At 41.0% G+C, this 14,632-nt stretch overlaps 1 protein-coding gene across 1 annotated transcript in view; it reads left to right on the top strand.

The window, feature by feature from the left end:
- The window catches only part of PKHD1 (PKHD1 ciliary IPT domain containing fibrocystin/polyductin), a 267,464-nt gene extending 254,191 nt beyond the window's left edge, over window positions 1-13,273 (top strand). The window contains exons 61-65 of the mRNA XM_059831956.1: window positions 182-269; window positions 4,015-4,122; window positions 7,963-8,118; window positions 8,869-9,003; window positions 12,921-13,273. Coding sequence (XP_059687939.1) covers window positions 182-269; window positions 4,015-4,122; window positions 7,963-8,118; window positions 8,869-9,003; window positions 12,921-13,273 — 840 coding nt within the window. The remainder of the gene's footprint in view (window positions 1-181; window positions 270-4,014; window positions 4,123-7,962; window positions 8,119-8,868; window positions 9,004-12,920) is intronic.
- The last annotated feature ends 1,359 nt before the right edge of the window (window positions 13,274-14,632 follow it).

The raw sequence follows: 14,632 nt of genomic DNA, 5'->3' as shown, positions 1-14,632 counted from the left end.
TTAAGCTCATCTTAAAGAGTTATGGTGAGCTTTGTGACATTTGTAACATGTAACATGTAGATGCAAACTGCCCTCCCACTGGTCATTAAAAAATTATTACAATTGGTAAAACCATCAAAACTTTCTTTCCTCTAGTTGAGGAGATAAGACCTTACTTCTTTTCTTCTGTTCTTGTTCACAGGGTCAAAGAGTTGACAAACTGGGGCCTCCGTCAGAACCCTGGGTTGTATCAGCTCACCTCAAGGGCTCCTCCGAGGCTGTGCTAAAAGGTTTGGATGTGTTTTCTTATACTAAGGGTTATGGCAAAGCAGTTATGTGGAATGATGGTGACAAATTTAGCATTTCTCCCTGAGAAAGAGTGGATTTGAAAGATAGTCTTTGGGCTGAAAAAAGAAGGTTGCAGTAGGAGTTTGGTGAACTGCCTAGTCATATGCTAGAGAAAGAGAACCTTTGGTGAAGCATTTTTGTGCTCTGGCAGCTTAAAGGGAGTATATCCAGTAGTTTATCTTGAAAAGACGTATCTTAGATAAAAAAAAAAAAGAATGAAGAATTAGAAATCCTAATGCTTGATTTTCAGCTAATGTTAATTGGGGCGATTTGCTTAGAGTCAATAACAACATGTTTGTCCCAGCAAAGGGTCTGGCCAAGTACAGATAGAAACAACTGCCTATTGTTTGTAATTAGCATACTTTAACGTGAAAATGTTTTTCATGAGGCATCTAAATGTTTCCCCTCTGGTCGTCATTTATTGAAAGACCTGAACTCATGATTAACTCTAAGCATGTGAAAATTTCCCTTGAGGTTATTGAGGCTATGAACATGCTTAGATACAGAACCTTGTTTTAAGTACTGTGCTGAACCAAAAACCTGTGGATGATCATACGCTTGTAAACTAGAAAGTGGAAATGGTATTGATTTTAAAGCATCCTAATGTTCATTGCTAAAATCTTTAAATGTAAGCAAACAGCAGACACATTGAGAAGTGAGGTTTCCTGTTAAGCATTTTGTTTGCAGTAAAGCCATTTGTGTGTCAGCTTTGACTTGAAAAATTCAGATTAGGAGAAGATAAGTGGCACTCATGCTGTAGATCAGAGCTTCTCAACCTTTCGTCTGCATTTCTATTAATTAGAAATTCTTCCTACCTCATCATAATTCCAGGTTTACAGGTTAGAAAAATCCTTTGGTCTTTTCTGCTGTTTTTCATGCCTTTTCAGGGAGGTACACCTCATAGGTTTGGGTCTAGATGAACCACAGATTATTGGATCAGCTACTGGTTACCAGTGGAAGACAGGAAGGGAGAAAGGGAGAAAGGGAGGTGGGGTGAAAGGAAGGATGGAGTGAAGAAAGGGAAAAGAAGGAGAAAAAGACAAAAAGAAAGAAAAGGAGAAGAAAGAAAGAGAAAAAAGATAGAAAGAAGGAAAAGGAGAAAAAGAGGGGAATAAAGAAAGAAAAATCACTGAAGAGAAACGCACTTCACATTCTTTAAAATGATACATGCATCAAATTAATAGTCAATAAACTCCAGCAAAAAATGAACTGCGTAGTACAGATGTTCTGCATGTAATAGTTTGCTGCATTTTTTCCTTTGACAAATGTCCTTATTGCACTCGTCTTTTGAAGCATACGAATGCAGCATTTAATCGAAATGGGTTCCGCCTAGCACACTGAGGCTGCTTCATCTGACAGCAGCCAAACCGCCTCGTGGAAAGTAGTTTAGATCCAAATTAGCTTGCTTCTATGTTAAATATCAGCTTGCCTGAGAGATCTTTGTGGAGAATCCCATATATATCTGTAATATTCTGAGCTTTGAAGCATATGTGCTCAAACCCTGACATAGTCTCTGTTGAGAAGTACAGTACAGTACTCCAGGCTTCATTATAGACTAGAAATGGCAATTATAAAGTATTTGAATGCAGCTGACAAGACCCTCTATAAAAGCAGTGTTCCAGTGAGTATCAGAGCCAAGAAAAGTCTTGGTAGTCTGGGCAGATACTGTCATGAAGAGGATAATATGGGTAGTAGATAAATAGATGAGCCAGGATCAGGCTGGAGCAATTAGAGAAATCTAGATCCCCACATCTCCACCAAGTCTATTCGCAGTATAAATAACTGCTTATTTATACATCACAGCTGGTCCTGGAGACCCCTGAAGACCCCCTGAAATTGGGGGTTTGGTGTACTAGACGCTGTACAAAAATAGAAAAACCTCTATGTAGTCAAAACTACATGGGATATTAGTACATTAAATAGTACCAGACCATGGAGAGGGGAAACTTTGTAATTTCTGTTGCTAAATCATTAAAATGTGGCATGCTTTTGCCCAAGACCTCATCTCAGGCAATTTCTGGCCATGGTTCAGAAGTCAACACAGCAAGGAAGTAATCTCAGTTGGCAGCTTGCATTGCAGCATCTCTGGAGGCTGTAAGAGTTTAAGAGTTTTGGCCAGGGCATGCCATATCTTCAGTGCCAAAGAACAGACCCTGGCACTGTTTAGTTTGTATTGTATAGGTGTAGGCATGAAAAATAGGATAAAAACTGAGAGGAATTGTCCTGCCGTCTGGTCCTACCATCAAAAGCCTTATCTCCAGCTGCTGAATGCTCCTATGCATTTGTGATTCCAAGATGTCTCACAAAGATGTTTGCTACTTGACTACTTTATTCAATATCCTGGGCACGGGGATGGCAAAGTACAAATGTCCTCCTCCCATTCAGACTTTACGTACCTTCACCTGTGCTGCTTAACGGCAATAAAATGTTAAACCACCTGCTCCATAAAGCAAATAGTTATTACGTGTTGTCTTTGAGCAGGCAAAAGTCTGTTTGTGATCACTGGAGCAAGTCCAGCATCCTAAGGAAGTTCTGACTTCTCACCCCCACCTGAACCAACATTTTGAATTTTGTCAGTCTTTAGGATTTTACCCCTCTCACTCCAAGAGCCTGAATGAAGCCCAGACCTGGTCAGCATTGCTCAAAGGCCAGGACTTGGCTGGTGCTCAAAGATACACACAATAAAATGGAGATCCAGTTTCAAAGTAAATTATAACTTTTAAAAAGAGCCTACAGAAATAAAAACCATGGCAAATGTGAACGTTGGGTCAGAATGCATTCCCTGATAGCTTAGAACAAGAGGTAAAGTGATGGAGAAACTGGCTCTCATGGGTTTCATTTTAATGCTCCCCATGGAGCTTTCCCCTGCCCGGTTTCTAGCTGGAAGTGTCTCCTGTATGAACACAGGACAGTCACCACAGATATTTTTCATGGCCAAATCCCTTTCAAAGCATCTGAGAGGGCTGGAGAGAAGTTCAAAATTATTTGACAGTAGAACAGGAATTAATATGCTCAAATGATGAGGTGAAACACCTACAAATCAGAACAGGGTTAAAACAGTCAGCTCTTTTCCCTTAGCTGCGGTGGCTGGCTCCTTGAGAACATCCCTTTAGCATGGAAAATACTCAGTCTCTCACTAATACTCTCCTAACCTTGGCGACATACTTAGTCACATAAGACATGAGGTAAATCAAAAAGATGAGCATCTGGAATTTTCTAGCCTACCTATATAGCTCCCATTACCTTTGCTTGATCCCGTTAATATCTGTGTTCATGTTACACCCCCATGACATGGATATGTAGAGTAAATGCCATTTCACAAAGAGCTCAAGGAACCAAGATTCAGAAGCTAAGGTTCTCCAGTCCATCAGGAATTTGGTGTCCAAGTAACTCTGAAGACCTGACCCTGTGTGAAATTTCTGGGATCAGACAAAAAGTTTAGTCAAGGAACGTGTGGACGAGGCATTGCGGGTCATGGTTTAATGGGCATGGTGGTGTTGGTTGATGGTTGGACTTGATGACCTTACAGGTCTTTTCCAACCTTAATGATTCTGTGATTCTGTGATTCTGTGACACTGAATTCAGGCTTTCTGAAGTCCCCTTAAAGTCACAAGGACTCTCTGAGGGGCTTAGGTGGTCCTTACCTGGATACTGTCAACTGCAAAGCAATTTTTTATTACTCCGCAGGGCTCACCCAAGTGCAGGTCATAGATGGATGTGCAAGCTTTTCCAGTCTGGCCATCTCCAGCTCAGGTACAAACTGGAAACTTGTGTTCACCGTCACATCACCTCCAGGTAAGCTCCATTTTCTGCCTGTTTTTTGATTCGGTAACTGAACTCCAAACCCTACAGGTGGTCTGAATTTATAGAAAGGGAGTTAAGCTTTGTTTGAATGAGTGGAGCAATGCCAAACCTCTAAATAGCCTGACTCCTGTTACACGTCCAAGTTGGCATTACCCAGGCAGCAAGAGAGCTGGGTGATTGCTGTGCTATCCATACAAGATCCCCAAAATCAAGATGAGTTAGTACAAAGACTTATTGCCAGAGAAAGGTGCCTCTTTACCCCTGGATTCCCTAGCTATGTATGCCATGTAGGAATCAGGTACTTAAGGTCAGCTAAACTGCCAGAGCAAACTTTTTCCTGTAAATTGAGTCCTCTCATTCCCTCTTTTTTTCCTGTTTGTATTCAGTAATTTTCCATCTGTGCCCCCAGCTATTTTTATAGTGCCTTTCACCAACCATTTGTCTGCACCTGGTCATCTTTATAGGTGCAACAGGTTATGCACATTCAGAGCATGCCTCCAGGACTGGGCTCTGCTAGGGGTATCCCGAGAGTTTACAGAGATGACGTTGGGACCTCCAGGATTGTGCAGCTTGCACGTGGCCTCTGAGCAACCCAGTAACAGTGAAGAGGCAGATGTGCTAATGCTTCCTTAGAAATACCAGCTGAGGGGGACATTGGCATCTTGGCGATAAGGCACGACATGAACTCTGGCTTGTAAAAGCCTCAGGAGATCTGCACAAGAGAAGCACCCGTCCAACTCTTTGGGGGCTGGAATTTATCTACAAATCTGGCTCTGAATGTATATAGGGGTCAAAGTGATGTTTTTTTGTCTCAGAATGATGGCTGAGGCAAGTCAATGGAGAAGCAGGAACGTGTTCTCTGGCATGTAGTCCAAAGACATACTGAGACATAGGTGTTGTAAGACCATGTGTAAAGTCTCTATTCTGGTATTACATGCATCCATACATATATGGTTATATATCTAGATAGATATAGATACAGACACAGAGACAGACAGATATAGATATAGATATAGATATAGATATAGATATAGATATAGATATAGATATCTCCAGATATATATATAACCTGACACCCATCAGGTGGAAAGAAGCCTAAGAAGGAAGGATAGAAATATTTCCAGGAGAGGTAAGGCAGTGTGTGTGCCACTGTATAAAGCCCTAATGAGTATTCCTTTAAAGTACTGAACATAATTTTGTTTATGCATGTTCAGAGATCATCTCAAAATGGAGTAGGTACAGAAAGGAAGGATGGAGCATTTTTTGATGAGAAAACTCCAGGATAGCGTGGCTTGTTTCAGCTAGAAAAAACAGAGAGGGCAAATACATCAGACAGGTGAAGTGGCCAAGTGGAAGTAGTTAATGAAAAAATTTGAGCTAAAAAATTAGAAGAAGGTTACATTTAGACTGTATTTTTCTGAACAGCCTTTCTTAACAGATAGGAATAGTGAGAGCAGGAGATCAAACTGCTTTTGGATGGAAGTTGATACATTTATGGATGATGTTGTGTAACATGGTACACACAATAGCATGGGATAGGATTTATAACCCAAGAAATGCCTTCCTCTTCTGGGTTTAAATGAAGGTCTAGAATTTTTTTTAATGAGAAACCTTTGCTCCTCCTAGTCACAAGCGGCTAATCAACATCACATGTTGCCCATGGCTTTGCAAAGGGAGAACTGGGATTCAGGGAGTACTTGGAGGTGGGCTTTCAAAGGGGGGACATATGTCTATTTTGAGGGTATATGCTGCTGAAGACCCTCAGCTCCCAGTGCCTTCACTTCAGTGAGAGCAGAATGAAAGTCAGCACCTCACAGGATTGACTCTTTAGTGGGAAGTACAGCTTAATGAAAAACGTTTTGAAAGCTACTTCAGGGGAGTCACAAAATCTTCTTCCTCTGAGCAAAGGTCAAATACAGATCCCTTTAATGAAACATTTAGCCAGTCAGAGTGTTGCAAAGAGATGTTTACAGTTAGCAATGCGGACAGCTGATGGGTCTGTGTAGGTATCACCTGTGTACATCAGAGTATTGTACACCTTTAATACGCATTGCAAAAGCACGCACCAAACAAGCAACCTCTTTACTTGTTTGTAACTGGGAACCATGCTGGAGACAGAATAAAGGCTTTTATACTGCCAGACTCTTCCTGAAGATATTTGCTTATTGGTCGAGGTAAACAAGCAAAAATTAAACAATCAAATAGATGTTTGGGATACGTTTTCATGACCAGGTTTCTGTGTGTACCCTGGCATAGTTTGCGACTTGGAGACAGCTTAGAAGACGCAGCTGATGTTGAATGCAATAATCTCAAGTGCTTTAGTGGTAGTTCCTGGAGAGAGTAGACTATTCATAGCACTGCTGCATAGTCTTGCTCCTTGTTTTACAGTAATATTCACTTAACTGATATGGATCCCAATGGACTTGATCCATCCACTTTCCATTTAAACCAACAGCAGTCTGCACACAAACTATTAGAGCAGTGTGAAACACCTTTAAGCACCTGCCTGCGTAGAGTCCTTGCTATCTGTGAGATTACTTCTCTCCCCTCAACTGAAGTTCATATGTGTTTGTACCTGCAGGCAAATTTTTCCCAATTCGAACATGGTTCCCACATTGTTCTGATGAAGCTCTGCTTTGTTCAAGTGGACAATATTGACACAAATCTAATTAGTTTCAGATAAAAGTACTTACAGCTACTTACCCTAGTCTCCAAGTCTCCATCTGAGAGCTTTTCTGATTTTTTTTTAATGAATTGATGAAAAAAGGCTTTCAGATTTTTATTAAAAGTGGAACTCAAACAAGTAAAAGAAATACCCATCTGTCAAAATGATTAGAATTGTGGGGTTAGGACCGATAATGAGTCAGGTAGTAAGACAGGTAATGAGTTGAGGCACTAATCCACATCCTTCAAGTTGGTCTATAGAGAGTATCAGGGCCAGTTGTGTTAAACTCCTGTCCTTCCCAGGCACATCTCCATTCAAAATGTGTTTTGGAAGTGGTCCAGGGAACCAAATATATTTCTGATTTTTAAGATGGCAGTATTAGGCATCTTCCAGTCCTTGAAGCTCAGATGCTGAGACCCAATGAACTCCTTACCACAGAAACTATTAGTAGTGTCTGGCTTGATTCTGACTTCATTTACAGAAAACTTTAGGATCTCTGGGTGAAGAGCATTACCCAAAGCTTGTGTGCATCAAGAGACTAAATATTCACCATGCTAAGAGCAAAGACATGGATTTTTTTTGTTTATAATGCTCATTATTGACATGGTGGAAAATATCCGCAAGTTCACTGGGAGTTTTCTGCGTCATGGACTTAAGCTTAACGACAATGAATGTTTCTAGGTTTCCCATAACTTACATTCATATGAATCAGGTCTAGCCTGTAAAAACTGTGTATGTCTTTGCACCTTTCTTGTTGCAAGCAGCTTCTCTGTCTTGCTAGGCAGAATGTGCATGTTGTCCGCCTGGGCCTGACCTGTTTGGCCTCAGAAATAGATAGTTTTCTAGGTTTGGTAGTCAGCTGGACAAATTCATGACAGAAATATTAAGGATTGTTAAATATAAAGAGGTTGCGTCTGCTTCAGGAAGCACTGAAAGCTTGAAACTTACATTGGAGAAGTATTGTTACATATTTGGTTTGTCCTGGTACTTGGTCCTAAATAAATATTGTTGGCTAATGTTGAGTGTGGAGATAGACGGAGGTATGGGCTGTTTCTGCATGCATTTTTAACAACAGCATCACTGTTGAAAGTTTATAACCTGGTGCTTTAAATGTGAAACCTGTGTCCTTACTTTTGTAATAAACTCCGACTGCTTTAAACTCTCAGGGGTTGAGTTTACTGTGCTGTCTCAGCCATTTACCATCTTCCCTGTTCCCATGGGAGTGAAGGTCAGCATGATCCTTGTTGTCATACTGAGTTCAGCAGCATCTGCATTCATCCTCACTCTTGCATTCTGCTGGTTTAAGAAGAGCAAAAGCAACAGTAAGTTGGAAATGCCCCCTAAAATTTATACTTGCAGACTCCCTGTTTTATTTAACAAATCTCCAGAGTGGCCACAACAGGATTCAGACAATGGCACTCAAAGAAAGCTGAGAAGTTCGGTAATTAAAACAAATATAGCTACCTCAGGGAGGCTTTCCCACTGCAGAAGACATAAAGCTATTTGCCTTAGAGAAGAACTGAAGATAAAAGGACGTGACTGTAACTGGAGCTTGACTGCCAAAGAGCCACCTTAAACTTCTAGAGATGTTGAAAGTCACCAATAACTTGGCCTTTCAGATATGCTAACTGAAGTTGGGACCTAGCCAAAGGTACAGGTAACCTGTAGTGGAGGAGTAAACTCAAATCCCTGTTAAAAAAACATCTCCCACTAGTTTCAAGACCATCCACTAGATTCTGTGAACTTTTGCGTTCAAGTAACTTTACAAATCCAAGCTAAAGGGTCTTTTTCCTAAACTGCACCATGAGCACTAGCTGCAATAAAGTCTGAATGTCCAGTATTACTGAACATGGTGACAACGTAAGGAAGGATTTTACTGAAGAGAGCAGGGGGGATCCCTAATGGCAAAACACAAGATGGTATGAACACAAAACAACTCTCTCCACTTTTGGACAGAAAGAATACTTCTAGATTTTCTGTTAATTCGCCAGCAATATATTGTTGCTTGAATTAATAATTGTTGCTGAGCTGAGGGTGGATTGAGAGTGATGCAATGGTATGCTTCATTACAGAAACAAGGACTGAACGGGCTGATGTACCACGGGCCAGTACCAAGGGACCACAGAAACAAGCACGGCCTCGTGCAGCTCACATCCAGCCTTGCTACAATGAAGGAGAAAATAAAAGCGGTGTGCCTGTAGCAGAAGGTGAGACTGCAGTTTGACAATAATTCAAATTTATTAACAGTCAAACATCAAAAGAGTTGGTTTAGGTCTCTTAAACTACAGATTTGTATAGGATCAATGGCACAGTTCTCAGAAAGTCTATCCCTTTATTACCTCCTCCTTCTCCTCCCTGGTATTTTTCTACTCATCATTTTGTCTCCTTTTATATATATTGTGCGAAATCCTAGCTCCACTGAAGGCAGCAGCATAATCCCCCTTACGCTCAATGAGTCCTTGATTTCACCTTATGTTTTTGGAGTGGGGCAGGGACCAGCATTCCCGCAGTGTCCCCAGCACGCCGGGAGCAACGGGGCTTCTCCCTGCCCAGGTCTCCACATGCTGCAGCAATAACTGCGCAGTGCTCAAAAAGCTCTGGAAGAGTTTGCAGGCTGTGGAGAACTGCAGCGAGGTACACTGGAGGTAGGAAAAACCACTCAGGGCTCATTTACATGGTCTCCGTTACCTCCACCACAAACTGGACGTTCATGCCGTGCTTTCTGAGCAGTGAGTCCAAGCCAGCACCCCAAAGAGGCTCCGTTCCAGCCCACCCCACTCAGTGCCCCCCTTTACACTCTAGGTCCCTGCCACAAACACCCCTCTTCCGCACACCTCCTCAAGACTTGTCTTTTCATCATCTGCTGATCAAACACGACTTCTTCTGAGGTCACGGAAAAGCAGACAGCCTCGGGGGCATGTGGCTGGCAGCATAAAGCACTGGCTTCCCTCTCTGCACGTGTGAAATCTTCTTGCAGTAGTTGCGTTGGTTGTTTTGTCTCACCTGCCAACAGCACAGATCGAAGGGCATTCGGATAACCCCGCTGAACCACCCAGTTACTCTGTTTTGGGAATTTCTGCTTCCCGAAGTCTGTGGATTACATAAGAGGCAGGAAGAGGCGAGCTGGAGTTTTCTCTCCTTTTAATTAGCATCTATCACAAAAGCAGAGGGAGAAAGAGAAGGAGAGAGGAAATTCTGCAGTTTATGTGTTTTGATATTTGCTGTGCTCCTCCAAAACACAGCGTTCAGCTGTGTGCCTTAGGATACATATCTGCTATAAATTCATTTTTTATCTAATTTGTCTGAGATCTGAGCTTCCTGTGGAGGTCTGAGATCAAAGGATCTGATTCTGTCTGATGTCGGCTCTGACACATAATGCGTGCTGACTTAGTTCTGTCTATAAACTCGCAGTGGGAGGCTGCCATTCTCCCTTGGCACCTTTACATAGTGAACTTTCATTTTGGCTGGGGAGGCTGACAGGTATAGCGTTGATTGGAGCCATCGTGTAAATAATTCATGGAAAGATTTTTTTGTCAGAAAAAGGCAATCCAGCCACTTAAAGTCTTTTAGGAATAGTTGCAAGACAAAAAGATTCCCCAATATGTTCAAATCTAAACAAGGATAACAATATCTTAAGTGAATTTAATACATATGACTTGGAAATGTCTAATGTTTGATTTCCCCTTATTTAAAGGGCTGTTGGTTTTGGAGGGAGAGAGAGAGAAAAAATCAAAGCTGCAGCCTTTTTGTTTAGTTTCTGCTTTATTGCTGTTCCCCCTATAAGAAATCCCGCCTTTCTAATGCAATTAAGCGTTTGGAGCCTTTATTATTAATCAGCACGGTAAGTCTTGCAAGGCAGAGTTCTTCTGTTTCGTAGGTGCTTATACAGTGTAAAGTCCAATGGAGGTACAGGCCCTGGTTTTTGTCCCAGAACAAGTAGCTGAGGATGCGGATCAGGAAGGAAGCTGTAGGCGTAGGCACGCAGTACTGCAGGGGAGAAGGGATCAAGACACTACTTTGTCTGACCTTGGTGTAACAAAAAATGTCCTCACCTTCACATAATTATGTCTCTCTTGAATTCAATAACTTTTGATTGACTAACGCACGGTTAACAGAATGGCACCTGGAGATGGAGGAACATATCGTTTCTTTTTTCTTTTTGCAATTTATTCTGGTGGTTCATCACTTTCACCACTGAAAAGTTGTATCCTTTAACAGCTTACATTTCCCAGCTTCAATTTCCAGTCCTTTCAGGTATTGTACCTGATTGATCCTTATCCTGAACGCCTTGGCTGCCATCACCCAGAAATCAGTTATATTCCTGATGAGGTTCTCCAAGTCTGCAGATATGGTTGGCATCCCTTGCTCCTAGGTTGTTCACATCAACTCCTCCTTCTTCCTTTCTACCAGTTTGCCGTTTTTCCCACCTTTTGCAAAATTTCATGGGAATCAATTTTTTACTTTTAATTCCAAATCATTGGTGGAAACACTGACTATTATCCATTTCAGTGGTAGTGTCTGGTACTGCCACACATCCCCACCTCTGAGAATTATTTCCCATATATAATTACAGCTCTGCCTGTTAGCTGGTACTTAATCCAATTAATCATGTGCTTTATTGGTATTAAATAGTTTGTATTTAATTTTAAAAAATCAGGATATTTTAGATTACTATGTCATATAAATCACAAGGCAGTATTTCATCCTTGAAACTGCTTATTTCCAGAAAACTTTTAGCCTCCTCCATTAATTCAAATTCGTTTGAAAAGATCTATTTTTGCAGTTGAAAATGGCACCTTTGAAGAGGAAGAGAGCATCAAGAAATAACATGAAGCTTTGGTATAGGGGTTCATGACCTGATCATCTTGTTTATGTGTATAAAGATAAAATTGAACTTAGTGACTTACGTAATTCGTACTTTAAAACAGCCAACTATCTAATGTTAAAGCAATCTTAAGAAGGAAAACTGTTACACAGAAACATGTGTGACTATTGAAAATTTACTGACAACTTTCCAGTGGATTTCCAAGAGGTACAATCCTGAAATTGAAAGCTATGAGTGTACAAGTTGATAAAAAGCAGCACTTCTTAACAGGAAAAGTGAGTATAAGCATGAAGAAATAGGGAAATTGTAGAAAATAAATGAAGATAGGGGGAAATTGTTATTAACCCTGCTAAGGGTTAAACTTCAAGGGCAAACCTAAAAAATAGAAGGTTGTAGCAGCACATTTTCTGGGACCATTTGTGGTAAGGACCTATAGTATATGCTGATGAACAGGCTGCAAAAGCCGGCGTTGTCCACTAGCACATGAGATATGTGGACTAGAACTAGTTCTGAATTTGCAACGAGTATAAAAGGTTTGGATCTGGGCTGGTTTCATTTTATTTTCGGGGGGAAGGGAAAGGACTGCAAGAATTTTACAAATGTTTTTAGCATCCAAATGAAGCAGACTGCCAATCTTGCACTGAAGTGACAGCAGACCCTGTCAACTCAGAAGCCATCTGCTGTAACACTACAAGTGATTCTGCCTCTGTGGTTGATAACTCTTTGGTTTATTAAGATGTAAACATTTTTCGTTTCCACATGAAAAATGTATAGTATATATTTTGCTTTTCTGCATTTTTTTCAATGGCATTTTTTTAAGCAACATTGCAGGTTACAGGTTCTGCCTTGAGCAGGATTCAAATGTTGGAAATAAAAAGTTCTACCTTATATTACAGCCTGATTTGTAGAGGGTTGATGTATTTTATAGATGTATAGTATTAAAATTATTATCAGTCTTAGCAATACATATCTTACTAACCAGCTGTATTCTATATACTTTATTATTAAGCATTTATTGAATATTTGAAAACCATTGGAGGATGCTCTAGGAGCTGTTAGTGTGTCAAACCAGCTGTTTTGGTTGATGTATATTTATTTGTGGAAACAGCTTATGGTTATTCAGTTTTAACAACTTTTTTCTGTCAAACTAAAATTTGCGGCCAGTTAAAATTATTTCCCCAACAATAACCGCTTTTTTATTAATGTCTTTAACACACAGTAAAGGCATAGAAGGGTAAGGAAGATGAAGGTAGGGTCTTAACAGTTATTGTAAAACGCAAACAAGTCTTGCTTTCACAGATCTGGAAGGAACTGGAGTAGTGGGACATGCCGCAGGACAACTGGAAGAGCTGAACCTGCAGCCCTGTGAAGCCAAGTCAGTGAGAAAGATGAGCACCGTCCAACGTAAGACACGTAACAGAGACACCTTTTCTTCAGCTAGGAACAGTGACAGTCACCAACAGCCACATGAAGAAACATCTCCTGGTGACTCCCTGGAACTTCAGCAGCCCACAGTCCCGAGGTGTTCCAGCCAGAAGGATGTCCCCCAGCCTTCAGCTGGCTACAACAAGGAAAGAGAGAAGTCTGAAAGGATGCCCAAACCTCAGAATGAAGTCGGAGAGCATGTTGCTGTGGTAGCAGCAGAGGTGTGAGAGAAGTGATGTGATGTGGTGGACAACAAGCAAGCTTTGCCTGGCTTGTAGTCAATGCAAAACTGAGTCTTTTGTCTCTGTGGTTAGAGAAAAACATACACATATTAGCATGGGGAACCAGGCTGCCACGCTGCACATGTGCAAATGAACATGTTACCTTGATCTGCAGCCAACTGGGAGACTCTGGCCATGTCTATGATGTTGCACTTTCTTAGCTTCCAAAATGGTGTGTGCATCCAAACTGCCTGTTGAGGGTAGTCCTTCTGACACTTCTAAAACTCTCTCCAGGAGTTGTCTGGAGGAGTGCTAGCTGGCTAGCTAGGTCAGCTTTGAGATTACATTCAAAAGCGTTCAGGGATTAGCCTAACAATTCAACAATGCAGATGATCGGATTTCTGACACTGTGATATACTAGCACTGATGTAGTTTTAGTGGCTAGAGCAATATCGATTGGTATGTATGCATATATACAAATAAATAGAAATTTTCCAATTTCTTCCAATCATGCCTTTATTTTCATTCAAAGAACATCAGTATGTGCGTAAATCTTTTCCTTTTTCTGAGGAAAACCAGACATATTCAACTTCCATTTAATTGTGACTTGAGTAAGTGCTTCCATTCCTCCCTAGTTAAATGTGCTGGGTTTGTTTTCTTTTTTAATTAAAGTACTTTGCTGAGTTAAATCTTCACCATGTCATTGTTTTCTAACACCCTTAAATCACTGGCTTGTTATGAACACTACTCTTTATGAATGATAATAATAATGCTGTTGTTCTTTGGTTGCTCAGAGAATTCCTCTGTGCTTTGCTTTACTGAGCTGGAAGATGACAGACTTTATTATGCCTTCTCTGTGCCATAAAATTCTTGGTTGCAAGGTGGCCTGGTGGCACAAGATAAAATTTATAGTTCTCTTTAGCAGGAAGATGAGGTTTCTGGCCGGATCAGCAGTGAAAGAGAAGGTAAGAAACCTTGATTTAAAAAAACCCAAACCCGACAAACCAGTTCATTTCAAGCCGAAGGAGCTAAGGTGCAGATGCTGGTAGTAAACTACACAGTTCTCTAGGCACAAAAATAGATTCACCAGCATTGGCTCCTCCACTATATTGTGTTTCTAAGCACCATTTTCAGGTGAAATCAGACTGATTCTATGCTGACCTAGGCTTCTGGCTGACTGCACAGGAGCTTTTCTGGCTTAAGATAGTTAAGGATTAGGACCTTATGTTACTAGGTGCAATAAATCAGCCTTTCTGACCTCTTCCATGTTATGGAACAGCAATTTCTTACAGTATTTTCTGCAAGAGGCCAAAATACTCTTTTATGTGAGTCAACATAGTAGGTCCCCAAGCTTCATGATTCCAG

This window comes from Gavia stellata, chromosome 2 (genome assembly GCF_030936135.1).
Source record: "Gavia stellata isolate bGavSte3 chromosome 2, bGavSte3.hap2, whole genome shotgun sequence".
NCBI lineage: Eukaryota > Metazoa > Chordata > Aves > Gaviiformes > Gaviidae > Gavia > Gavia stellata.
The sequence above is the reverse complement of the archived record's forward strand: the minus strand, read 5'-3'. Positions and strand labels throughout refer to the sequence as shown.